The sequence below is a fragment of the Nothobranchius furzeri genome, chromosome 2 (genome assembly GCF_043380555.1).
Source record: "Nothobranchius furzeri strain GRZ-AD chromosome 2, NfurGRZ-RIMD1, whole genome shotgun sequence".
Lineage (NCBI taxonomy): Eukaryota > Metazoa > Chordata > Actinopteri > Cyprinodontiformes > Nothobranchiidae > Nothobranchius > Nothobranchius furzeri.
In genome coordinates, this window is record NC_091742.1 from 58286579 (window position 1) to 58313705 (window position 27127).

Below are 27127 nucleotides of genomic sequence, written 5' to 3' on the forward strand. Positions count from 1 at the left end.
TTTAGCTGTTTTTAGCTGCTCAGGAGACCGCAGGTGCGGTGTGTGTGTCACTCACTCTGGTTAATCCAACAAGGAGCCGGCTCCGAGAGCTGTCTTTAGCGACCGACACATCACTGCATCATTCCCTTTCCTAATGTTGTGAAGAACGGTCCGGAGCACAGGCGGAGTGTTTAGCTAACCTGCAGGAAATGTCGACGACAGTTATCCAGAAAGTAGCTAAGGGTTACCAGAGATGTTTCTGAGATGTTCGCTAGGTACTTTTAGGATTAAAAAGTCAAGAAGGGGGTCTGAAAAGCTGCTAGAAATAGCGTCAAAGTCGCTAAGTTGGCAACACTGTGAGGAGCGCTTCATTTGCAACTTAGGGCAGCGCAAGCGGGAGGAGCAAATAATCGGCTTGTTATGTTTTTTATAATCGTTCAAAACTCAGATCGTAATCGTGATTAAAATTCGATTAATTGAGCAGCCCTATATCGAATGTTGTTTAATCACAAACTATACCGTTTCCAAGTTTATAATCCCTAACATACCTCAGAATAACATCCACTAAATAACTGTGCACTGATACAACCATAGAATAAAAAAAAACATGGCCCCTTCAATTAAAATCATTCTTAGAAAGATAACGGACCAAAGGAGAATAGTTATAACCATCTGCCAAGGCAACACAGAAGAACACACGAAGGTTTCCAGGGATATTAGCTATCTCTTACACAAAATGAAAACAGACACTTCAATTTAGACTCCAAGCAGGGTGAGGGTGTTAAAACGCAAAGGAGAAGTGAGAGAGACAGTGACCAGTGCACTCGGCTCAACTTCCTGTGCAAACGTAACGTGCAGACACAAACACTTTAAGAAAATCGTTGTGCAGTTTCACAAACAACCGAATAAATCATGCAAATTAGCATTTAGGGATAAGCTTAGCTAAAAACACACCCATGTTATGAAATGACAGCAACCAGGGATGAATAATGCTGGAATGTTGGGTTGTAAAGAGAGCTAAACTGTCACAGCAGAGAAACAAATGGATTAAATGAACAGATGAACAGACTCAATAGACAGAGGAAGCTTCGTTTTGATTGGAGCTGTAGTCCATCGCTCACAATGTGAGACAACATGATGTTAAGTTCATGAGGTTTTTTAAGACCCTTAAAGATCAAACTCACGTCAGACAGGTCTTAGAAAACACTCTAGGAGCTTTTACCAAGAATTAAAAATACTTGTGTTTTTGCTTTGATTTGTCGTGAGTCTGTTGAACCCGTAGAACAGAACCTCATAATTATTTAGAGACAGGTAAAACTGTACCAGGAGAGTTTGCCCATGTTTCTCTTCAGAGACGGGATCAGCCTACCATGTGGTCCAAGCAATTTGGGATTAGCAGGACCTCACAAGCTAGACATAATTAGTCACATTTATAAACAAAATTGATAAGATTTTAGCATTAAAACCAAATCAAGTCTAAGCAGGACAAAAGAAAATCTCCAGCAAACTTCCAACACGAGAGAAGTGGTTTTGTTTTAGAGTTGGACTAATCTGTTACATGTTCCAGTCACTATTTTTAGAAAAAGGACACTTTTGGTTTAGCTATAACCCAATAACGAACCAAACAGCGATTTTATTTCACCATTCAGTGGTTTCACTTCTCACTAAAGATGCGACCACCTCTGCTGCCATCTCTGACTTCAGTAGGCCTAAAAAGCACAGCAGGATGCAGCCACATTTGTGGTTTAATCTGCCGCCCAACAGAAAGTCATTGAGCAACAGCTAAAATCAGAAACAAGAAAGAAGACAGCATCATAACCATGTATGATAACAAAGTGTCTGACATTCTTTTGGCCTTGGAAAAGCATCACATGAAGCCGAGGCAGCACTTGAATGAAGAGGTGGGAGCACGTGAAAAGAAGCTGGGGGGGGGGGGGGGGGGGGCTGTTTTACAAAATTGAGCCTGGCCTTTTCTTATGCTACCCCTCAATTTCCTAACAAAGTGTTGCGTGTAAAGGCCGAGCACACAAAGCACAGGCAAATCCATGGCCACACCTGACAACAAAACAACCAACATGCAAACAAACGTGCAACCTATCTGGAGTCCCAACACATGGAGTCATCCATCAACGCTCAGTTTATTCAAATGTAGCGCTGAGTGACTTAAAAGAAGCATCATCATCAAAAACCTGAAACTTGTCTCTTTCCGGTGTTGCTTCTCCAAAAAGCAACTGTGTGTGTGTGTGTGTGTGTGTGTGTGTGTCTGATAGGGTCCGACCGATATATTGACCGATATTGGGGTCATTAACAGTATCGGCTATTGGCCAAAAAAGACGGCCGATATGGCCGATACTGCGCTACCTATCCAGCAGATGGCGCCAGCTTTATGAACTCATGTTGTGTGTAGGGTTGTCATGATACTAAAATTTCAAACTCGATTCGATACTTGGAAAAAACTCGATGCTCGATTTTGATACTATTTAAAAACACCAATTTATTGAACAAGTTTATTCAAAAAATAACATTCCTCAATTTATATTGCAAAAATGAAATGTTAAGAATTAAGTGTATTAAGTGCTTAAACCTGTCAAGTATCAGCATTTTTTTAAACGTGCATACAAAAACTGGCGAAAGTTAACACTTTAAATCATGAATTGTCTCACTATATATACACTATTTGCAGAGTGATGTTTTGCTGCTTAAACTCTGTTTAAGGTGCATTTTTGTCATAAGATGTAATGCCATATGTTTTGTTCTGTACTTTTGAACAACTCTGTTGGTCAATAAAGGGAGAAAACGAATTTCTCCACAGTAGGACAAAGGTAATCTTAATAAAAACAGATTGGCGCACGGCAGTGACGTCATTAAAAGCGCCGGTTAATTAGCCGCAGCTAGTCTGTTTACGCCTAGAAATCCCAGACTCGCTCCAAACGAACAGAGGAATCACGTTAATGATTCCTAACAAAATCTTTCGACATTGAGATGTTTTGGTGCAGATAATGTCTTATTTTGAGGCTGCACCATGGGTGCCCGTCCGCGCCCATTACATGGATATTAGAGCTGAAACGATTCCTCGAGTACCTCGAATAATTCGAGTACAAAAAATCCTCTAGTCAAATTCTCTGCCTCGAGGATTCGTTTAATTCATATTTAATTAATTCATGGCTTTGCAATCGCCCGGGGTCATGTTTCACCCGGACCGAAATAAGTGACGCACATGCCCACTGGACTGAATGCACACGCGAGTAGCGAATATAACTTAACTTTCTCTTAAGCCATGGCGGACAACTTGAACCCTGGTGGAGTGCGAAAAAGACAGAAAATGTCAAAGTTGTGGAACCATTTTTCACGTCGTAAGGTGGAAAACGTAGTCCAGTATAAATACAGTAAAATGGATTTAGCCTAGCACAACACCACATCCTCCGTGCTGCAGCACCTGTAAATGTCACTTCTGCAAGCGGACTCGGAGCCTCTACAAGATAATGCATTTTAGCCTGTTTTTCTATATATTCTGCGGACTCTGCGACTTTTTCGTTTGTAGCGCTCAGTTTCAGCTCACACCGTACGTCTGGTAGCAACACGTCGGACTTAAAATGTGCTAAAAATAGCAGTTTTTACACAACACGTCGGACTTTTTATTGTGTTATTGATGTCTGTTGTCCCTCGGGGTTTCTGCAGGAGGACACGGGTATTTATGAGTGGCGGAGGAAAATAAAAGAAAGTAAATACATGTTTTGTGATCAGTATAATTTGACAAAACCACAGCAAACATGCTTTTGGCAATCCTTGTTAGTGTGAGAAAAAAAGTGTGGAAATTAAAACGGACGTGTGTTAATAGGGAAACAGCCGGCGAGCTGTTTGCGCCGTGAGCGGTTCTGGTTCTGTTTGGGCCGCAGCCGCTCGCAGCGTTATCCTCCTAGTTTTTGTCTGGCTTGCAGGCTAGCAGATTCTCGCACAAGGGGAAAATCGGCTCAGGTTTACTTATTTTTTGCACAGGCATTTGTTTACTGTGAAGTAAAGTTGAAGTGCTGAAGTTATGCAAACTAATTTTGAATAAAACTTGAATAACTGGCAATTGCTTGCTCATTTTAAGAGGTCTTTCATAATTATAACATGCTATTTGATATCAAATCACTTTTATTGTCACGTCACATGTGCAGGTACACTGGTACAGTACATGCGAGTGAAATTCTTGTGTGCGAGCTTCACAGCAACAGAGTTGTGCAAAAATACAGTAATGTAAAAACAAGTAAAATATAAAAATGGCTAATCTAAGTATACAAATGAATAAAGTAAACAATAAGATAAGAGATATAAAATGTACAGAGGTTGGTATGTGCAAAACAGTGGCATTAATGTACAGTATGGAGCGTGTAATGTTGGAACTTGGTGGAGCTCGCGACGAGGCAGCCATACTCGGCGCCATCTTGGCTCATCAATATATGATATAAAGCTTTACAAACACAAAAGGGTAATTTATTAGAGTACTCGATTAATCGAAAAAAAGATTCGATAGAGTACTCGATTACAAAAATATTCGATAGCTTCAGCCCTAATGGATATACGCTGATGGCGATTCGCCGATGGATCTAAATACCCCGGGGAATCCAAGTAGCACCAAAGTTGTCAGCGTGAGTAAACAAACGTACTGCATGCTAGAAATTAAGTCTGGGTTGCAATAAACGGGAGTTTTCCTTTAAGCACATAAGCGTGAATATACAACTACGTGTCGGACTTGGTATGCTAATTAAGTTGGGCTGTGAAGCGCCTCCCAAATTCACCGTTTATGTTTTTGTTTATTTATTTGGCCGACAAAACTTGGATCGGAGACAACTTGCATGGGAAATTGCAATGTAGCCATGCAGCGTCTTCTTCTGTTTGTCTGGGAGGCGGAGGCTGCTTTACAGCATCTGGCTGTCGTGTGTGTCGGTGTACTTGAAGAAGGCTGTGTATAATATTCCATAATATCGATACCACAGGGATGGAATATCTAATTTAGACACCACTTTTAGTATCAATTTATATCTAGGTATCGATTATTTTGACAACACTAGTTGTGTGGCTCCACTCCTTTGAACTTTGAACACAAATTACTGTTTTGGAACTGTTTTTTTTATTTATTCTTATTTATGTTTCTTATGTGCAAGTATTTCCTGTCCAGGGTGAATAAGTTCACCAAGTGAACTTCCACAGAGTGTTACTTTGTTACAAAGCACACATATTATGTTTAATTTATTGCTACATTTTTATTATTTTAATATTCTTACAGGGACCTTCTGTCCCTAAACGTGTGTCTGTTGTTAGATTCCCCAGAGTTAGCTAAGTCAGAAAAAACATGTTGTAACCAGTTGTTTTAGCATAAAGCAATGGAAGGGAAGGCTTGCATTCACCTACATAAAAAACACTATAATCTATGTGAATTCACTTACATTGTTTTATGCTAAACTAAGAAAACCAACTGCTGCCAGATCGTATTGGGCTGGTTATAAAATGCTTTTTCTGACTTGTCTAACTCTGGGGAATCTTAACAAGACACAACTTTACTGAGTGGTGGAATATTCCTTTAAGTTAAAATGTATTTGTGGAAACCACAGTTTACAAGAAAAAACTTCAATGTTAGATTTATGCTGTGACTGAGTTTGTGTGTTCTGTTGTTTTAGAGATCTGCTAAATAAATCTTATTTGCATTACTTGGAAACCGTAGTGAGTTATTGAGACAGTGCTTTGGTGTGTAATAGAGAAATAAGTTTGCATCAAAAAGGCAGAGAATGAAGGGTTTAAGCATAAGAACATTTTTATTTCTTTTTTTTTCTGTGAGGGAGATTTATCGGCCATTATATCGGCCTTTGTTAAAAGTTTTATATCGGTATCGGTCCCAAAAAAAGCATATCGGTCGGGCCCTAGTGTCTGATGATCTAACTGATCATTAGCAGAACAAAAAATGATACAAAACCACAGGAAGCAACTGAGGTTGTATAAAAAACATTGCACAAACATTTTAAAAAGTTGAGCGTTTTTATTATTTATGCAACACAAAAACAGAGCGTGCACAAACTGACTCACCTCGTTAGGCGCTGTGGCTGAGGGCGCTCCCCGAACTTCCTGCAAACAAACAGCAAAGAGAGAACTTCAGTGGGCCACTTATTAACTACAAACAGAGTAAACACAAAGCGACGCATGACTACATGCACACTAATCCCCCACCCTGGCCTTGACGGACACGCGTCCAGGTTGACTTCCTGAACTTTAACTAAAACTAGTAAAAAGGGAAGGATGTTGGTGATCCAATTGACAATACCCAGTGTGCACACACACAAGAAGTGGTGTAAACATCTTGTGATTAGAGGAACTTGTGTTCACGGGATACCAACAGATTCTTATCACCATTATCTGGGTTTGTACACAGCCTTTCTCCTGTATGACTTAGTGAAACTAAACACTACTGTAAATTAAACAAATATTACAGCAACAGAGCTCAAGCTTCATGTGTGCTAAGCCTATTTGACTTGATAATTCAGCTCGACAGACTGATTCATGTACCCACGCCTGCAGACTTTCATGCTGTTTAAACAGGACAGAACACTTCCCCGTAGCTTGACCCATCCCCACTTGGCTGAATGTCTTTAGTCCTATTATTCATTCTGAATAGAAACAAACATCTGGAGTTTAACCCTTATACACTCCTAGTGCATTTTTTTTAGTGCACAAGGGGTAGAAAAGCTAGAAAATCAAAGGATTATATGAGGGTTAAAAGGAACAAATGTTATTTTTTGAGTGCCAATGTTCTGAATTATGGGTATCTGCTTGGAAGTCCATGTTTGTCTGCTCATCTGGGTCTAGATCACGGGGGCAACAGTCCTAGCAGGTAAACCCCAGACTAACATCACCCAAACATCCTGATGGTTTCCTGGCTCAGCCTGGAGTTGTGTAAAGGAGTTTTTCCCACTGCGGGGGCACATTTTTCTTCACAACACCGTTTATCGACAACAAGAGGTAGTATATCTTAATTAGCGTTAGCAACATTAGCAGATTTCCCTGAGGCTATTAATGTGAGGAGATTTTCTGTCTCAGTTTAGTGCAGCTCTGTCTGGATAATAACAGTTTGGGCAATTGGACAAAGCTATCAACACGTCTGACAGTTTGATCAGTGTTTTTAATACCTATGAATAAGTGTCATGGATGTCAACATTTCAAATTTCCACATTAATTCAGTGTCCTTTTTGTAAAACTTTATATTTATACAGTATAAACATTATACATCATAGCTAGGATTCCTGATATTGCAATTATATATGGCAATCAATGATACAACCATGACTATAGACAGTAAATGCCAAACATCAAACCACTCAGGAATTCAAAACAATATCTATCTCATCATGCAAAGCTGCAAACACGGACAGAACAAAGCCACCATCAACAAGAATGGTCTTCCATCCACAAGGGTCCAATTAATGTTCTTTAGTAAAATTGCTAGTCCACAACAAGTCTTCAGTCCACAAGGAAACATATTTTCCACTGAAAACATTTGAAATTACCCACGTCTCCTTCTCATTAAAACACTATTAGTATTCTCAGATTACCTTCAAACCTTCGATCAACATCTTGATCCCACAGATGATGGGTTACCCCCTCTGCTGAGACAAAACTGTCAGCTACTGGCCAACAGGTCAGAAGTACCGCCCACTATTATGTGCATAGCTCGAACAAACTGCGGTGCAGTATTTTGTTCATTAGTGCCTTAAATAGTCAATGAAATCCAGAAAACATCAAAGTTTCAGCGTCTCTGAGTTTTTGTGAAAAGTGCTTTATAAAACTTGTGTATTATTATTAATAAAGTCTCCCATGGATGCCTTGTGGCCTGCTTCCAGAAACTGAGTAAGAATGGTAAGGAATGTAGGGTCGCTACATGTAGTGTGTCAGGTCCACAACATGTCTAAACAACCGTGTAAAAATATAGACCATCGACTTTAATTGAACTGATAAAACATTACTTGGAAAAGGTTTTAGTGGTCTAGTGGACCAATCACAGCGCTCTATCAGTTTGGTGGGCAGGATGATGTGATGGGGCGGAACAACTAAGAATCTCAATGACTCATTTGACACAGTTTTGGCATCAACTTTGGACTGTTTTTACTTGGACTTCTGAGTCAAGAGCAGATAGAGGTACTTAAGTATTTTATTTGCATCTTTTTCCACAGGTAAACTGCCCCATTGATTGACATCCATAGCAGTGATTACGTCTCGTTGTTTATTGTCCAATAGCATGCAAGACAGTTTGAAAGACAACTTTAGATTCCACCCCATAACTGAGCTGTCTCTATTGGTCATGGCCATCCTATATATTCACCTGTATATGATGGCTTTCCAGGCTACAACCTTTTATTTAAACTATGATTTTGGATTATTATGTGTATATTCTCTGAAAAGTGCCTTGTGGATCTCATGCATATACATAAGCCGGCTTGTTGCAGTATTTCGATCACGACCGCAGATCAAAGAAGCACTATTTCACAAGCAGAAACTCAGGTACTTGTGGGTGAGGTGGAGAAATGAAAGGAAGTGCTTTTGCAAAACAAATAAGAGAAAATCCACAGAGTGGCACAGCATTGCTGAAGCCATCAATGTTGTGAATTCTTCAGAGAGATCTGTGGCGGACATAAAAAAAAGATCCGATCAGGATTCGAAGACCAGACTCCCGGGTGAAAGTCACATGCGCTAACTAGTCAGCCAAACGGAGATCTCCCTTGTCCAAGTAGCCAGGGCGCATGATCAATCGGGTCACAGTGACAGGACACACACCGTCACAGATGCATGACATTCTGTCTCAATCCGTCCCCCTGCTAATATTCTGAATTCCATATTCTGTGCTTCAGGCTGTGTGTGTGTGTGTGCACGTGGGCTCGTGTGTGTGCGTGTGTGAGTGAGTGCGTGTGGGGGGTCTTGTTCTTTGTGAAAACGAAGCAGTACAAGTGATAATGCTGCAGGATTTCATAATAAATGGCCCCAGGGGCCTCATTTATCAAGCTTGCTTACGCACAAAACGGGGTCGGAAAACTGCGTAAGCAACTTTCCACGCAAACTTTGGGATTTATGAAAGAAAACTTAGCAGAAAAATGTAGGCAACTTTAAGTTGACTAAGGACCTGGCTTACGCACATATTGGACATGGAGAGCACCTGCAGTGCTGCTGCTGAGAAGATACAATTATGAAATCCTGCAGCATTATCACTTGTACTGCTTCGTTTTCACACAGAACAAGACCCCCACACGCACACACATGCGCAGTGGTAGTTGCTTACATAGTTTTCTGACCCTGCTTTGTGTGTAAGCAAGCTTGATAAATGAGGCCCCAGAGTTGTAAACCTCTGGTTTTCTTGTTCAGGTTTCATGAACTGTGGCTTCGCAGTTTTTGCTGAATCAAAGAAACAAAACCCTCAGACAAGCAACAGGAAATAAAAAGCAAACCTGCCAAACTGAAACTCTTAGTAATGAAGATTTCTTTAGCGCTACAACTTCTGTTTGGTCTGGCTAAAGTAAAATCTGAATTTGTGTAGCTAAATCTTAATATATGTCCAGTTAATTCTCAGTCAAAACCCGAATGGAAACATCAGGAGATTCCAGAAGCTAAACCATTGCCTTATCTATGATAATTGACACAATAAGTGTGTAAATCTAAGACAAAAGGAGAACGGAAACAGAAAAAAATCAATAGTGACCTCTAGCTTTTCCCTTTTAACAGACCAAGTTAGCCTGTAAGAGAACATGCGTTTGGCATGAATCATGCAGCAATTGGCCTCTGAACTGAATAATTACAACGTTATTTGTCTCGTTTAGTTAAATTATAGTTTGTATTGAAGCAGATCCACAGGTCATATAACAGGAGGTCCACCTGCAAACCTTTACTGGTGTGTCATGTTTTGGCACACAGCCCTGCGATGAAGACCTGTTTTGGATTTCAGTAAGACAAATCTGTGTTTTGAGTTGTTTAACTAGACAGATGTACAGAAATACAGACCATTAATTTAACACAAAACCACACTCCATCAAATACACATTAAAATACCTGTATCTAGTAGTCTGAAAATAAACAAATAAAATCTTATCATTTTTAAAGTTGTTTTCAAATGATCCGTTTAGCTTCCCTGTCAAACTTTCAATGCAATTAATGCAGCATTTTTCTCTGTTCTACATAAAATTAAACCCTGCAGTGATGCGAGACTCAACTAGGGTTGTCACGGTAACCGGTGTAGTGGTAAACCCCGGTAAAAAAGTTGACAATAATAATAACCGTCTTGTTTAAAAAAAAAATATATTATCTCGGTGGATTACCATGGCTGCGGTGTAGGCGCGGTGACCCTTACCAGACACCGTGCCATCTGCTGAAGTTGCCGGCGGCACATGCGCGCTTTGCTGTTTACAACAAAACTTTCTTGAAGCTAAAGCTGAAATAACGGCCAAAGGAGGAGACGGCAGCGCTCAGGACATTTATTATCCCTCAAACAAGACAAAGTGGGAAGTACGGGCATTTTTTGGATATTTGAAGAATGCCGAGGGACAGCTGATGGAAGACGGCGATCCTGTTTGCAGCACGTGCAGAAAAAGTGACTGTGAAAGGCAGCAACGCTTCAAATCTCATGACACATCTGCATGACCATCACCCACAACTCTACAGTCAACACAAGGCAAGCTAACGTTAGCGTTTTAGCTAAAATGCGTGATGCGAGGATTTGGGTTGAGGGAGAATGCAACGAGTCGCTATATAAAGCAGCCGCAGCGCCGCTACCTGCATATAAACCGTGTCGCGGACACCGCCATGTTGAAATGATGCTATGCATTACGGGGCTCCCGGGGGCAGATAAGAGTTGGTCTCTCTCTGAGAATAATTATGAATTTAACAATGATTACTGCCTGATGACATTTTCCCACATCTGCAAAGCTCACTGGAAGGACACAAACCGAGGACAATATTTTCCTGATATAGGGATTATTACTCAAGTAAGGGTAAAAAAGCATCTGATTAGAAGGCTACTTGAGTACTGAGTATCATCTGATCTAATATTTTTAACATCAAACAGACAAAAAAATAAGAAGTTATGGGCAAATATTGGTGTTTTAAAGACTAAAGGGGAAAAATGTAAACAAATAAACAACATAATTACAAAATAACACATTTAGGCAAAAGTTAGACACAAACTGAGGACAATATTTTCCTGATATACAGGGTTTATTTTGAAAATGTAACACATTTGAAAAAATACCGCGATATTACCGAAAACCGTGATAATTTTGGTCACAATAACCGTTAGGTTAAATTTTCACACCGTGACAACCATAGACTGAACGTGTTCTCGTCTAATGCCGAAGGTTCCTGACACACAGCGATCCACCAATCACAGCCGTTCTTGCTCAGTTTGAGGAAGCTGACGTGAAAGGTTGGTTACGTGAGAGTTTGTTTTCTTAATTTCACTGGCACTTTGATATGTCAATCAACAACATGCTGCGCTGTGATTGGTTCAGGCTACTCACTTGAGAATGGGGGCATCACTTTTGACCTATGGGCCAATAGTTGAAGACGTTTGCCCCAGCAGAGGGAGTACTCTTTTGGATCAGGTAAGAAGTGGATCAAATGTTTGAAGTTAATAAGAGCATGCTAATGAAGGTTATGATAAAAAATTGTAAAAAAAAAAAAAAAAAAAAAAAAAGATGCATCTGAATTAAATTTTTAAGTTTTTCATTGACATATGTACTCGTCATAGAATTATTATTTTATTGTGGTACTTTTATTGGACTTGTGAATGCAAACAGAAAATTTTTATAGAAATGGCTCTATTCTGGCAAAGATACGAAGCTCTGAATGGTAAACTCAACATTGTTTTGCATTTATGTGTGGTTTGACAAATACGTTAACTGTGGCTAGATTTATGGTTGTATGTTGTTGCAAAAAAAATGCTGATTTGACACAGGCTAATTAAATTCATCACCCTTGGTGCATAAAATGCCAACAAGATAGGTGTCAAACAGATAGAAGTAGTGCAGGCTAACCTAAAGTGATATTTGGGTCATCCGTAGAAAATTCCCGTATTTTTTATTATGCAATACACATCGCAGGGTTAGAAAAAATATCACAGTGTGATTATTTTTCCAAAAATCATACAATTGTGTTTATTAACCTCAAGCTAAATGATTGGAAACAAACTTGTGAACACACGTCTACAAACATGTATTTTGTAATTAGGAAGTTGTTCAAATGTATATTTCTTTAAGCTGTTTAACTTGAAACCAAACTCAGAGTAATGCTGAATGAAAAATATTTACAATTAAATTAATATAACAAGTAGAGATGTAAAGTCCCACACTCATTTGATTTATGAACAAGTAAAAAGAGAGTGGGATGTCAGCTAACTGGTTGCGCAGCGGTCTGGCATCAAAGCGCTGCTTGCGATTGCGTGTTTATAAACGCATTCTAGAGGCCACAGTTTTTTAATAATACTTTAGTTTCCTTGCATTGAACTAAGTAATTACAGACATTTCTTTATTTTACGAGACAAATTAGGAGTAATGGGCTCGACATACGGGAGGCGACATCGCCTCTCCTCCATTCATTTTCAATGAGACATGCGCGAGAAAGCGATAATCACGGGTCTCCCTCCTACTAAGCGAAACGTGAAAAACGTGCGTGTGAAATTTTGCGTTTGTGCACGTGTCGTGCACAGGCGACCCAGCGACGCGACCCAGCGACGCGATCCCAGAAAGTTCAAATATTTTCAACTTTTCATCGCTGTCGCTCGGATGAGGACCAATCAACGGAGGTTTCATTCACTGACCAATGAGCGGACAGGATGCTCCGTACATCTCCGAGCAAACATGGAGGAGAAGTTGATACTTGCTGTGACAGATTTCCCAGAACTGTACAATATTTCTACCAAAGAATATAACATATTGTATGCATGTTTCTTTCTCTGGTTTGTAATATGGGATGAACCCATTCTCGTTTTTTTTTTATATATATATATGGTAAAATCAGGAGTAAGATTTCACATAACTCTAGTAGCACCTTGTGGAACATCACATCTACTGCTTTTTATCTCTGAAACCGCTTAAATAACCTTAATTCCCTCCAACCTGACACAGCCAATCACGACGACGGAAGATTTGATTTTGCCATTGAACAGAATGCGTCGACGGCGTTGCCGCTGCCGCGGGTCGCCTCTCGTGTGTGAGGTAATAAAAGCGACAGCGACGAATTTCGCTGGTCGCAGTCGTTTGTCGCCTCCCGTGTATGGAGCCCATCAGACGTAAGCAGGAGAATCATGGCCGACTGACCTTTTGCTGGTCTCGGTTCAGTTTGCTGCGCCATGCTCTGCCAGGCTCAGCGCTTTCATGTGAGGCTCATTCTGTTCCACGGATGAAATAACTAAGAATAAACTGCTCTCAGGCGGTGCTCTTTGCTAACCGCTTCATTTTGGAGCACATTTGTTTGGTCATGTAACGAGCTAATTTCTTCTTCTGCATTGCCCAGTAAACATATTTTGATAGCGATGCTCTTTTATCCTCTAGTGGCACAAAATATATTACACCCAAGCGCAGCAGAAGGCCTAGAAGCAGTTTACCGGGTAACTACAACAACAACGGCAATTAACAGGTTAACTATGTACATCCAATATAAAAATTATATTTTGGGACAAAACACAAGATTTATTTGTCGTCATGCCTCTTTGGTAAACTCTGAACTATAATAACTACAAAACAGTTCAATCAAAACTTTATTCCAGACACAAGTTCATACAAAACAACACGCGTAGTAACAAAAAAAAAAAAAAAGATAATAAGGTATACAAACTAGGGTTTCCCCTAGGAAACTTGTAAAGCCCGACGGACCGTGAGAGAGCACGGATCGTACCGTTACCGCCCATCATCTGTGATAGCAGCAGAGGGGCGCGCGATTCGTTTCGCTATTGTGCATTGTCCGTAACAGCGGGGAGGAGTGTGTGTGTGTGTGTGTGGACACTTGATTTGGCGGGGGACCAAGCACCGGGGGAAACCCTGCAAACTATTACTCCAGTGTTTTTTTTAGTGTTGAAGTAAATCTGTAACAGCTTTACTAGAGCTACAATTACATGATTCTCTGATTCGTCCAGGCATCAGCTGTCTTAATGGTGCCTCAAAACTCTGTAAAGTTCCTTAATACACACGATCAGAACTTCCTCCTTTGGCTGCGGTCAGAAATAAAAGACACAACTAATTTCCCACAAAGCAGAAACGTGTGTTGGAATATTTCACCATGTCTGAACAAAAAAAAAAGCACAATCCATAAGACTCTGGTCTGTAGTAACACGCAGCTCTGTGGCTGACAGGTTAAATATAAACAGTGCTCATATGTTTACAACATGGGAAAAATATTCAGATTTTTTTCTCAGCAGGATGTGCTGATAAGTATCAGAACAACTCACAGCCCATTTGACTCGAACGGGTGCACTTTAGACGAGGAGGAGCGTTGGTATTAAACATTTAACACCAAAGAGGACCAACAGAAGGGAAGAAAGCGAGAGCATGAGTGGCGTCTGAGCCTGGAGAAGTGAATGCAAGTGGAATAATTATAAAGGAGGACAATCAATAAGGTTCCCACAGTGAAACACTGACTAATCTCTTCCCATCCTTCCATTCTTGTCTAAACTTCACAGCTACTGTAATTATTGGACGATGGGAGAAGGAGATTCAACTGGAATCACGCAGCTGAGATTAACGGTGAAATCAGACGATGACAGGAGGAAGAATGTGACACAGGTTTGAGATGAAGTAAACGTGTTGAGTATGCTGCAAAAATAAAAAAGGAGATGTAATGTTTACACACAAGATGGAATCAGCATGTCTGCAATTACGGGGTTTCTGTAGCCTTTCTTAATCATTAAAATAAAGATACAGAGTTGGATTTGCCCGTTGCAAAAACCCGCAGTCCACATTTCTGTTCATCTCTGCAAATTCATTTTAACACGTTTGCCAAAGACACAAACACCAACAAGAAACAGGAAACCACAAAAGGTAGAGCTGCTGACTGATGCATCTGCAGATCCTCCAGTATAAAGCTGCTTTTGACTGCAAACTTCAAACTCAAAGCGTCCAGGCTTTACCTCGGATCCATTTATATAAACGTGTTCACTCAACTAGACAGCCCCAGCTAGTGCCGTGACGGTTCAGGCCAGACACCAGCGCTACACGTCTTACAGCGAGCCGACTGGATGAGAGTCAATAAACTCCTAAAATAAACAAGCAAACAACTGGAGGCATCCGCAGCCAACACCAGCTCTAACACGTTTTGGTGGATTTCACAGCTTTAAGCTGTAAAACTGTTAAATGGGCTGAATTTTCTAAACATAACAAATTACTCAACACCAAATAAGCCCAATTGAACAATTACAGCATCACAAACGCTTATAATTTTTAGATTTTGTCTTTGTTTCAGGTCTGACGCTAGACCACCATAGAACTGACGGAGCCCGTCATTTATTTTAAAAGACATTCTAGAAGTGTATCTAGATCTATATAGCTCTAGATAGACATTACTGTATTAGGGTTTGTATTTATTAAATTAAATGAATCAAATTAAACGTTGCAAAAGAGGCTCATCAGAAAGCCATCTAAAAGGCTAAATTATATCAATTTTGCAAAGAAACACTGAAAAATTACACATTCCTCTAATGTAAGACAACAGTAATCGTTTTACCTTATTATTACAGCTAAATCGTTTTTAATGAAAAGTAATATCTGTGTCACTAAATACTGAAAACTAATTACTTCCCTTTTGTACCTTTAACAGAACTGAGCAATATCAGGGAAATACTGGAAAAAATAAGATATAAAACAGATATCAAATAAAACTGTAAAGTAGCCCCCCCCCCCCCCCCAACCACACACAGCAGTGAAACAGTCTGTGAACAACTAGCCCACCCACGCCACTGTGCTTCCTGTTGTACCTTCATTGCGTAGAAGTAGCTCACAGACCCAAATGGTTGGAGACCCTGGCCTACACCATGTTACCGTACAGTCTTTAATTTTTACTTTCCCTTATTTTATACATTTTTTTTAAATAATTTTTATTTTTGTTCTTGTGAAGCATCTTGTGAGTTTTATCTTAAAACGCACTAAATCGAAGATTGTTTCTTCTTTTTCAACAGGGTAAGACGATCACAGATTTCTAAAAAAAAATAAAATAAAAAGTACATAATTCCTGAAAGCGGGAAAACTCCAGATTTTTGCTTTAAATGAATAATTGTCAAGTGAGGAAACGTTCGAAGATCTAAAAGAAAGCAGATTCTATGTCCGACCTGAAAGGAAAACAAAATGATAATAAACGAGTTGGCTAAACTGAGTCATGATTCAATTCTATAAATACTAAATACTAAACTTCCTAAGATATCATGAAATAAGTTGCTCCGGTTCTCATTTTTGCTCCTTTGCACTGTTACTGCATTCTCATTGTATTATTGCAGGGTATCTGCATGTTTAAGGGAGCCAAATTTAAGACTTTTTAAGACCTTTTTAAGGCCACTTTGACCAAATTTGAGCTATTTATTTTTAAATTTCAATTAAGCTATAATTTCCAGCTATTGCCTGGAACCGGTTGCTAACCACGTCGCAAACGTGGGATTAGCCATCCAGTTCCCATTAAACTTGCACTTCCCCTGGCGCAAGCTCCCACTAGCTTAACCAGCAAATGTACTCATCTAAAAATAGCCCCCTTTCACAACCAACTGAATGTGTACGGTTCCGCTTACGCCAACATCGTATACAAAAATGCTGAACACTAACTAGAAATTCAGGAAAATTTTATAAAATAAAAATATCTTGTTTATTGGGTCTTTGGTCATTTAAGACCTTTGGAAACTGTATTTATGGATTATTTGTCATTTCTAAGGATTTTTAAGGCCTTAAATTTGGAAAAGCAAATTTAAGACTTTTTAAGGACCCGCGGATACCCTGTATTGTTTTACTATATAGGTATTGATACTGTGCATTTCATATTATATTCTACTGAAGTTTTTAATTGTTCGTTACTGTACGTTGAAGGAGTTTAAGACACTAGTTTAAGGAATACTTGCTCAAACGTCGTTCCACAACAATGATGATTCTGAAGATGTGGAGAGAGCTTGGTGGGTAAATGGGGATCCGTCCTTCATCACTCGCTGACAGGTAACATCATGACATACGAGGTATGGGTGACAGAGGGGGGGCGGCAGATGCTATGAATAAATGTTGGACCACCCGCTTCCTCATGATAACACGTGTATTAACACACGTCACCACATGCACACACAGCAGCCGCTGAAGAGGGGGGTTTGACAGAGAGGGTGTGAACTTTGCAGCTCAGACAGGGATGTGTTTGACAGCTGCGACTGATGGACCAAACACACAAAGAATAAAAAAAAACACCAGGATACACATGCCGACATATTCTTAGACTCTTTTTTAGTATTATGAGTAAACCCGACAAGTAGAGCAACCTCATCATGACACAAGCCTGCCTTATGACACAAACTGAAGAGGATATAATCTTGTTATCTTTACTGTGCCCCCCCCCCCCCACACACACACACACACAAACAAAAGAAAACCATTTTCCCCGGCAACAAGCTATACTGTCGACTTCAGAGCAGAGATGTGCGTCAAGTTCACCACCTATGGGTGTAAGAAACGAGTCAAGTGGGTTGATATGACTCAAGGTGAGACTGCTGATTAACCTCAGGAATCCGAACTGCAGATGACATTCAGATATAGATGACACTCTACATGACTGAGCTTTTCTGTTGCTCCAAACTTCTGCTCATCTTGCTATAGCCTATACATGACCTTCCCCCACAGTCTTCTTATTAACTAGGTGAGAGTTGGAAGAAAATGCTATGAGCTAGAAGCTTTGACGAGAATCAAAATCGTGACCCTGGTTTACAGTCAAATTGCATCATCAGTGGTTTAAAGGAAATGGTTGGGTCTAGATGATTTTCAAGTTATTTGGAATTGTTTTTCTTAGGTTAAAAAAAACGAAAGATGGGATGCACGGGTAGACAACAATATATACTGTGCTACTAAAAGTCGGGCTGTATTCAAAATTTAGTATGAAACTATATTTAGTAAGAAAAATCAGGCAAGATGCTTCCAGGACACATCCAGGGTTATCACAAGACCTCGTTATTTCGCCAGAACGAAGGCAGTAACAAGTGCTACCACCTAGTAGGGCCTGCACGACTTTATTTTTTTTAAAGTCAACAGTCAAGTAATGAAAGTCGAGTCGACTTCGACTAGTCGTTGATGACGTCATACGCTGGAAGCGGCGAGGGGGGGGGGCGGCGGGGGGTTGGTCGGTAGGTTCGCTGGAGTTTTTGACAATTAAAACTGCGCCCACATTTTCTAAGTTAACACATGTCTTTTAACTACGGTAGTTTCTGCATCCTACTTCAGCCCTCTCCCCCTGCGCAGCGGCCGCAAACTCACTGATGCGCCTGCAGCCTCTCGGAGTTCCTGCTGCTCTAAACATTAAAATAATTATTTCATTTTCTGTTCCTCACTTCTGATTACCTTCAGTGGTGTCTGTTTGTTGCAACCACCAGGTACAAAAACTAACTTGTTTTTATTTGACTATTTTTCTGTCCTGCTTATTATCTTCCTGCATCTCCTCTCAATCCTAAAGAAAAACTGCTACCTGGGTTCATTTATATTCACCTTATGAGTTACCTTTGAACTGCAGTTCTAAAAGATCTACCGACCGCAAAAACAGCGGAGTGCCGCTGCTCGCCGGCCGACTACAACAGGACCGTTTTTGCTGCGGAGTTCATGCCGGAGCGGAGCGGAGTGGAGATAGTGGAATCTTGGGGGTGCGTCACCGGAGGACAACAGGTGATGTGCCTCGCTCCGCAGCAGCAAAGCGCATCAGGCACAAATAACAGACAGAAAACATGAAAGGAAATGAGCCGACATGAACGATCGCGTGTTTAATTTGTTTTTGAGGTGGTGACACCTGATTTGGCGCTGCTCAGGACGCAATGTCTGGAGCGCACGTCAACGATCAGAGCTTTGCATGCGCAAACTGGTTAAGATTAGGATGGGGGTGAGGGGAAGGTTAAATTGCAAGAGGGAAAAGGTCACAGTTTGGTTAAATGTCCGTTTTACCGCCGGTGTCAGTACCGCACAGCGCGTCGCCTCCGCCTCGATCCAGACGCGCAGGGGCTCATCACCTGCTGTCTTTTCCGAGGACTGCATCTTGTCAGTCATTATCACGTGACAGCGACTAGTTGATGACAGGCATAAAAAGTCACTACAGAGCCGTGAAGTCGACTAGTTCGTACAACCCCTACCACCTAGCAGTTGGGAGTTTGAATTGCAACACACAAAATAAATGTAGCACATAACACGAAATGTAGAAATATTTCAGTGCACTGATATTTTCGTGTATTCATAATTGACATTATGGCACAAACGTCTCTTCAGGTGCAATCAGGTCAAAAGTTTCTCCTTCTTTCCACTGCATGTGAAAGCACGGCGAAACAGCGGTGAAACATACCATGCGATAACCAGCTGCCGTTATAGTGGATGAGTTCCTTTACACCGTCAACAAAGTGTAAAGTTTCAGTCGCACCTCAGAAGCAAGTGGACACTGATTACTAGGGCTGGGATAAACGATTATTTTTAAAACAATTATTCTGACGACTATTTTATCGAATAGTCGACTATTCTAATGACTATTATGCCAATTAATCTAATGATTATTTTTCTATTGCACAGTTAATAAAAACCAAAAAATCTCTAATAAATTCCTCAAAAAAATTGATAAATTGTTACTGTAAGAGAATAAACACTACAGGCCTTCTATTTTGTATAACACTGCTTTTATTGGTTATGTTCTGGTGACGTGTAAAACTTGGGAGTGCAGGCTGCTGCCTGAGAGGTGGTTGGAGAGACGGAGTGTCTCCATGCTGCTTTGTTTTGGTCACTTATGTGCGTGAGGCGAGTGGTGTTACGACTCTTCCTGGGGAGTTTGGCTCGTGTGCAAAAAGGAAGGGACAATAACGGGATTTAAAAGTTAAAATGATGACCAGATTTATTTACAACTACAAAAAAATCATGAATCTTTCCATCCACAGGTTGGAAATAATAAAACGAATTCTGCCTGTGGGGAATTAAAACAAAAGTACAAATGACTAGGGATGTCCCACTGGGCAAAGATTACAGGGTTCTGGACCAAAATATGGATCTCCAAAGGTCCAAACTCTAAACTGGGCGGTTAAACCAAACTCAAGGTGATATTTTAAACTAAACCGAAAACCCACAACACTCTAAATGTAATAAAAGGGAGATCTGCACCACAAAAAAGATGAACTCTAAACCAAAACGTAACAGCTTATCCAAACGCTAGAAGCTGTTAGCGAAGATGCTAACAGTTGCTTTACCAACGTTGAGTTCAAGTTACTAAGTTTAAATAAACCAAAAATACCCGGCAAACAGACCAGCACGGAGGAGAGACTGCTACCACAAAAACAGCTCTCCTAATGTCTGAAAGAAGCTCCTTTATGAAGGGAGAAACGCTCCCGGTGATGTTCTACATCTGCGATAGAGACGAAGCAGCGCATCTGACCCCGGAAGTTGTTGTCCGTTGCCAGGAGACGAAGGCGGGTTTGAGGGATGAGGTGTGGGATTAGGGACATAACGAGTGTCTGATTTATCTGCCTGGAGCCTGATAGCAGATATCACAACTCCTCTGAGAGGTAGAACACAACCTCAACATAGCTCCACATCTACAGTCCTGCTCACCAACACTAACAAGACTTTACTTACAGTTGATTAAAGCTTGAACAAAAAACTTAAATCTCATTGTAATTAGTTAAAAAAAAACGTCAACAATTTGTAGTCTGAACAAAGTGATGACAGCATTTGAGATAAAGATTTTCTATCCAATTTCTGCAACTTTTAATGAAAAAAAAATAAATAAATACATAAATAAATAAAAGCTTAATAAACAGCTTAAATTAAAACAACCATTCTAATGTTTTTTTTACACAACTGTAAAATTTGAACACAATTGTGTTTATAGACCAAGTTCACTCATTTGTTTAACACATTTACAGTAGTCTCCAGCATAAATCAATGTCACTGACATTTCACTAGGGCCCGACAGGTATGCTTTTTTTGGGACCGATATTGATATAAAACTTTTAACTCATTCACTGCCACTGACGACTAAAGTCGTCATTTGCATTTTTTTACTGTTTGAGCGTCGGAACGAGCACCCGCGCTGAGAGAACAAACATCTCAGCCCTGAAGCCGATCTTCATCCGCATACGTCACAGATCACATGATCAGGAGCAACACATCCATGTGTTAGGAGATCGTTTTGGGTCGTTCCTGTAAAAAAAAAGTGAAGCGCGAACCGGAAAAGCGTCTGCCGATCACAATTCGACAACGGATTATGAAAGAACGGATAACGCTCGAAACTAGGGCTGGGGGTAAACGATTATTTTTAAAACGATTATTCTGACGATTATTTTATCGAATAGTCGACTATTCTAATGACTATTTAGAAAACTAATCTAATGATTATTTTTCTATTGCACAATTAACAAAAACCAGAAAATCTCAAATAAATTCCTCAAAAAAATTGATAAATTCTTACTGTAAGAGAATAAACACTACAGGCCTTCCATTTTGTATAACACTGCGTTTATTGTGTTGCGGTTGGTTATGTTCTGATGACGTGTAGAACTTGGGAGAGCAGGCTGCTGCCTGAGAGGTGGTAGAAGATGGAGTGTCTCCATGCTGCTTTGTTTTGGTCACTTATGTGCGTGAGGCGAGTGGTGTTACGGGTTAAACCAAACTCAGGTGATATTTTACACTAAACCGAAAACCCACAACACTCTAAATGTAATAAAAGGGAGATCTATACCACAAAAAAGATGAACTCTAAACCAAAACGTAACAGCTTATCCCAACGCAAGAAGCTGTTAGCGAAGATGCTAACAGTAGCTTTACCAACGTTAAGTTCAAGTTACCAAGTTTAAATAAACCAAAAACACCCAGCAGCAAACAGACCAGCACGGAGGAGAGACTGCTACCACCAAAACAGCTCTCCTCATGTCTGAAAGAAGCTCCTTTATGAAGGGAGAAACGCTCCCGGTGATTTTCTACATCTGCGATAGACACGAAGCAGCGCATCTGACCCCGGAAGTTGTTGTCCGTTGCCGGGAGACGAAGGTGGGCAAAACAGGAAAGGAATCTAGTAGTGGACGGACATTGTTCCGGGTCTTCGGTATTTGGCGGAGATGGCGAACTAGAGGAAAAACGGGCAGATTCCTCCTCTATTTACAAACTCCTGGGGATGCAACAAGTGGGCGCGGTGCGTCGACTTCCGGATCTGACGTCGACAAATTTTTAGAATCGAGCCGTCGACTTCGTCGAGGCTTCGCTACAGCCCTACTCGAAACACGCGGCTTCTTCCTAATGTAAGAGGTGAGTCTCCTCTTTGTTTTGGTTGTTTTGGCATCGACATCATGCTAGCGCGCAACGTTCTGTGACTCTTAAAAAAACAGTAAAAACGGTGAGAAACGCTGTCGGTGAAGGCCGTTAGTGATCTGGAAACGGCTGGCAGTGAATGAGTTAACAAAGGCCGAAAGCCGATGTAATGGCCGATAAATCTCCCTCACAGAAAAAAAAAGAAATAAAAATGTTCTTATGCTTAAACCCTTCATTCTCTGCCTTTTTGATGCAAACTTATTTCTCTATTACACACCAAAGCACTGTCTCAATAACTCACTACGGTTTCCAAGTAATGCAAATAAGATTCATTTAGCAGATCTCTAAAACAACAGAACACACAAACTCAGTCACAGCATAAATCTAACATTGAAGTTTTTTCTTGTAAACTGTGGTTTCCACAAATACATTTTAACTTAAAGGAATATTCCACCACTCAGTAAAGTTGTGTCTTGTTAAGATTCCCCAGAGTTAGACAAGTCAGAAAAAGCATTTTATAACCAGCCCAATACGATCTGGCAGCAGTTGGTATTCTTAGCTTAGCATAAAACAATGTAAGTGAATTCACATACATTGTAGTGTTTTTTATGTAGGTGAAGGCAAGCCTTCCCTTCCATTGCTTTATGCTAAAACAACTGGTTACAAAATGTTTTTTCTGACTTAGCTAACTCTGGGGAATCTAACAACACACACACGTTTAGGGACAGAAGGTCCCTGTAAGAATATTAAAATAATAAAAATGCAGCAATAAATAAAACGTAATATGTGTGCTTTGTAACAAAGTAACACTCTGTGGAAGTACACTTGGTGAACTTATTCACCCTGGACAGGAAATACTTGCACATAAGAAACATAAATAAGAATAAATAAATAAATAAATAAAGTTCCAAAACAATAACTTGTGTTCAAAGTTCAAAGGAGTGGAGCCACACAACATGAGTTCATAAAGCTGGCGCCATCTGCTGGATAGGTAGTGCAATATCGGCCATAGCCGATACTGTTAATGACCCCAATATCGGCCCATAATATCGGCCGGGCCCTACTTTTCAAATCCCAACAGATTCTCTTCTACTTTCAATCAGTGGCTAATGCAGGAAATAGTGGTAGAAGACCCTTTACATGTTTAGCCTGCATGTTAAATTCAGACTGATTGATCATATTTAAAAAAAGAACAAATAAAAATAGTTTTTCAGTTAATTTGGTTTTTAACTGCCAGCTGTTTCCTGATCAGAAAAGCCTCTCGCTGCAAGCGTTGTTGAGCGTTTTTACTGTTTTTTTTGAAGAGTCACAGAACGTGGATTCACATGGATTTTCTGCTTCCTGATTATGTGTGACAAACGCAGATGAAGATCAGCATTAGAGCTGTGATGTTTTTTCTCACGGTGCGAAGGCTTGTTCCGATGCCCGTCCAGAAAAAAAAAAGCAAATGACGACTTTAGTCGTCACTGGCAGTGAACGGGAGAATTTAAAACGATGACTTTAATGGCAGCAAATGAGTTAAAATGCCAGTAACCTACTTTTTAAATGCAAAGTGTAATCAGTCAGGGTTTCCCCTGGTGCTTAGGAGTCTTTGCTTGGACACCCGCCAGGCCAGGCCAAGCCCTCCCAGACTTATCAAGTTTTCTGGGGGAAACCCCGATCAGTTATCCAGAAAATAAATACTTTATTGTTGAAGTATTCATTATCTTTTTGTATTCTGAGTAATTTTCCACCAGGGTAAATGAAACCATATTGAACATATTTGAATTTAGGTTTTTACAGTCAGAATTAACCATTTTCATAATTTGGTATATTTGTTTAAAAAAAAACATCTTAACTGATTAACAAGATGACTCAGAGAAACAGCTGATTTCTTGGAAACTATTTTAAAAGTTACATGAAGACCAAATGTTGCTAACATCTTGGACAACAGGACTAAAATGAGACCAAAATAGTCTGATATCTGTACTTGAATGGTAATATGACTGGATTCGCCAAACCTGAGCAGCAGAGAGGTCTCACTCAGCCATTGCTGTTTCTAACATTCACTCATTCATTATACCTGACTGAGGTCCTGAGTCACACTCCATGCTTATCGTACACAGGTAGAACTAACCCTAACTCTTGCTCTAAACAGTAAAAGCACCACTGCCAGAAACTATTTAAAAAGACATTTTTAGCAGAATTTGCATGTGGCAGATTTTTGCTTCCAGTGTCATAACTTACAAGTTATACAAAAACTATTAAAACACTTTATTATGTTATTTGGTATAAATAACAGTCAGTCAAAAGCTGTACTGACAGGTCAGAGCTAAAATGTTCTTTTGTCATTGCAAAAATCGATTTCAAGCGCTCTTAATGAAAACTTTGCAGATTCACCTGCCCCTTAATTTGGTACATACATGCACAAAAGGATCGTTTCACTTCCTTCTCCCTTAAAGGTAAGTTTTCTTTAATCCAGTTCCACTTACTTTTAGTACTTTTAAGTATTTAAACACTTTCCAGAAAACAATCACATTTGTTGGTTCCATCAGACAAACACAGCTGGGGTTACTGAGGTTGTTAGAAGGACCTCTGATGGGTTAAAGCATGCCTCGACTCCTTCCCTCAGTCAGGTCCAGCCCCAAGAAATCTGCAGTGTCTACAAGACAAGAACAGGCTGAAATTCACTGTTCCTGCCTGTTTTTGAAATCTCAAGACCTGGCAGAGAAAAATAGAGGGAAACAACAAGTCTCACCAAGCTAGTGAGTGTGCGTGTCGGTGGAAGACATTTGGAAACTCAAGCCTACTGGCTGCATCAGTCCTGGCAGTCTTTTGAGAAATACCTGCATACTGATGTCACACACTCACACTCTCACACACACACACACAGAGCAAGCATAAACAGCAGGTCTTTCCTTTAAAACACACAACTTCCCCTGCAGTACTGAGCTTTTCTGTGTGGCCTGCAGCAAGGGTATTAAACATGCATCTTTCAGGCATATATTTAATCACCAACGAGGGGTTTAGAGGGGGAACTTTGGGCACTAAACTGGTATTTTAACCTGAAAGTGTGCTTGAAGGCAGAGGTGTAGACAGGGCAAAAGGATATGCTTAAAAAAGGGAGGAGGAGTGGAGCGTGGCTCGGGCTGGAGGCTTGCTCCATGTTTGGCACGGCTGCCTGACATGTGCCACTGTGCATGCCAACAGTTTGTGGCAACCAGAGAGGGAGTGGTGAGGGCACAGATATTGACCCCATCACACTAATTAGCAAAGTCACGGACGGATGTACAGAGTGGGACGGCCGAATAAAGTAAAAAAGACACATTAAAGAAACTCTGGCCACAACAAAGGAAGACCAACATTAAAGGGGCATTAAGGAAGTTTGACAGCCAAACATGTATAGAAATAATAAATTTCTTCTTCATACATTCTCCTGCAGTGCCCTGGTCCTGTAGAATGAGCGCTGGCATTTTTACTGTGATTGCCTGTTTTTCTGTAAAATCACAGAAAAAGAGAGCTGATCGGGTCAAGCAGGCTGCTTCACGTGCGTTCACGCTCAGGCATCGCCCGTAGCATTTGCTATCCGTAGCTTTAGCAGCAGAGAGAGAAGCAGTGCCACTTTGTCGCTGTTTCTAACGCCTAATGACAAACCTAGCTACATTTCTGAGGACCCTTAGCTACTTTCTGTAGAACTTTCTTCAAGATATTTCCTGCAAATTAGTAACAAAATAGCCATTTTCGCGCCGAACTGTTCTTTGAACGTTGTTTCAGCTGTCATCAAGCATATAAATGTTACAGATGTACAGCATGTCACTGGCGCTATAGCTCACCTAACAAGACGTTGGACTCTCATGCAGGGGACCTGGGTTCGATTCCCTATGTCAACCAAATTTATTTAGAGTTTCTTTTTTACATTAACGGTACTTTTTTTTTTAGTAAGATGCCCAAATTTTTATTTGAGACTTGCCGAACGGCATTGAATTCGCAGATAAAAAAGATGTGGGTTCAACTTTCATTTTGGAACAATTTTTCAAGCAAGGGAAGGGAATGATCTGAGCATGCAGGAGGACTGACCCTTCATAAACCTTTGTCGGCTGTGCTGAAGAGAAAGGTACAGAACCAAATTATTTAATTAATTAGCTGCGCATTCTCCTGTCCTCTGTCCTCCGGGCCACACACACACAAGGGTTACACACAGTTATCTACAGCAACCGACAACTTCATATTTATTTATTTAGACCTAATTATTTATATTTTTGTGAGATATCTCCTCTGCCATTTTCTGTTTGGGATATAACAGTTTCTGACACAATGCATTATGGGATACCTTTCCAGCACGGGAACTTTGTGCATATTTGCCATGATGAGTACTTTGGATTGGAAAAGTACTTGGACCAACATTTATGATATTTCACAAGTATGCAAGTACACAAGTTCAGATGAGTATGCATACTGAGAAACAGACCACGAGCGGTTTTAAAGTTAGGCTCTGACAACTTGTGTATTATGACTACTGTGCCTTAAGATTTAGGCTCCGCCCACATGCTTACTATGTCTAATAGTATTCAATACCTTTCTGACACTTGTATTTAAAGAAGTTGAAGGATTCCATATGCCAAAAGTATTATTATCACAGAAAAAGTTTAACACGTTGGATATTCGAGATATCAATG

General features: G+C 40.3%; 1 protein-coding gene across 1 annotated transcript in view; it reads right to left on the bottom strand.

Annotated features, from left to right (window-relative positions):
- Positions 1-27127, bottom strand: part of rbpjb (recombination signal binding protein for immunoglobulin kappa J region b) — a 70365-nt gene that overhangs the window by 19666 nt on the left and 23572 nt on the right. The window contains exon 2 of the mRNA XM_054747746.2: positions 6043-6081. Coding sequence (XP_054603721.1) covers positions 6043-6081 — 39 coding nt within the window. The remainder of the gene's footprint in view (positions 1-6042; positions 6082-27127) is intronic.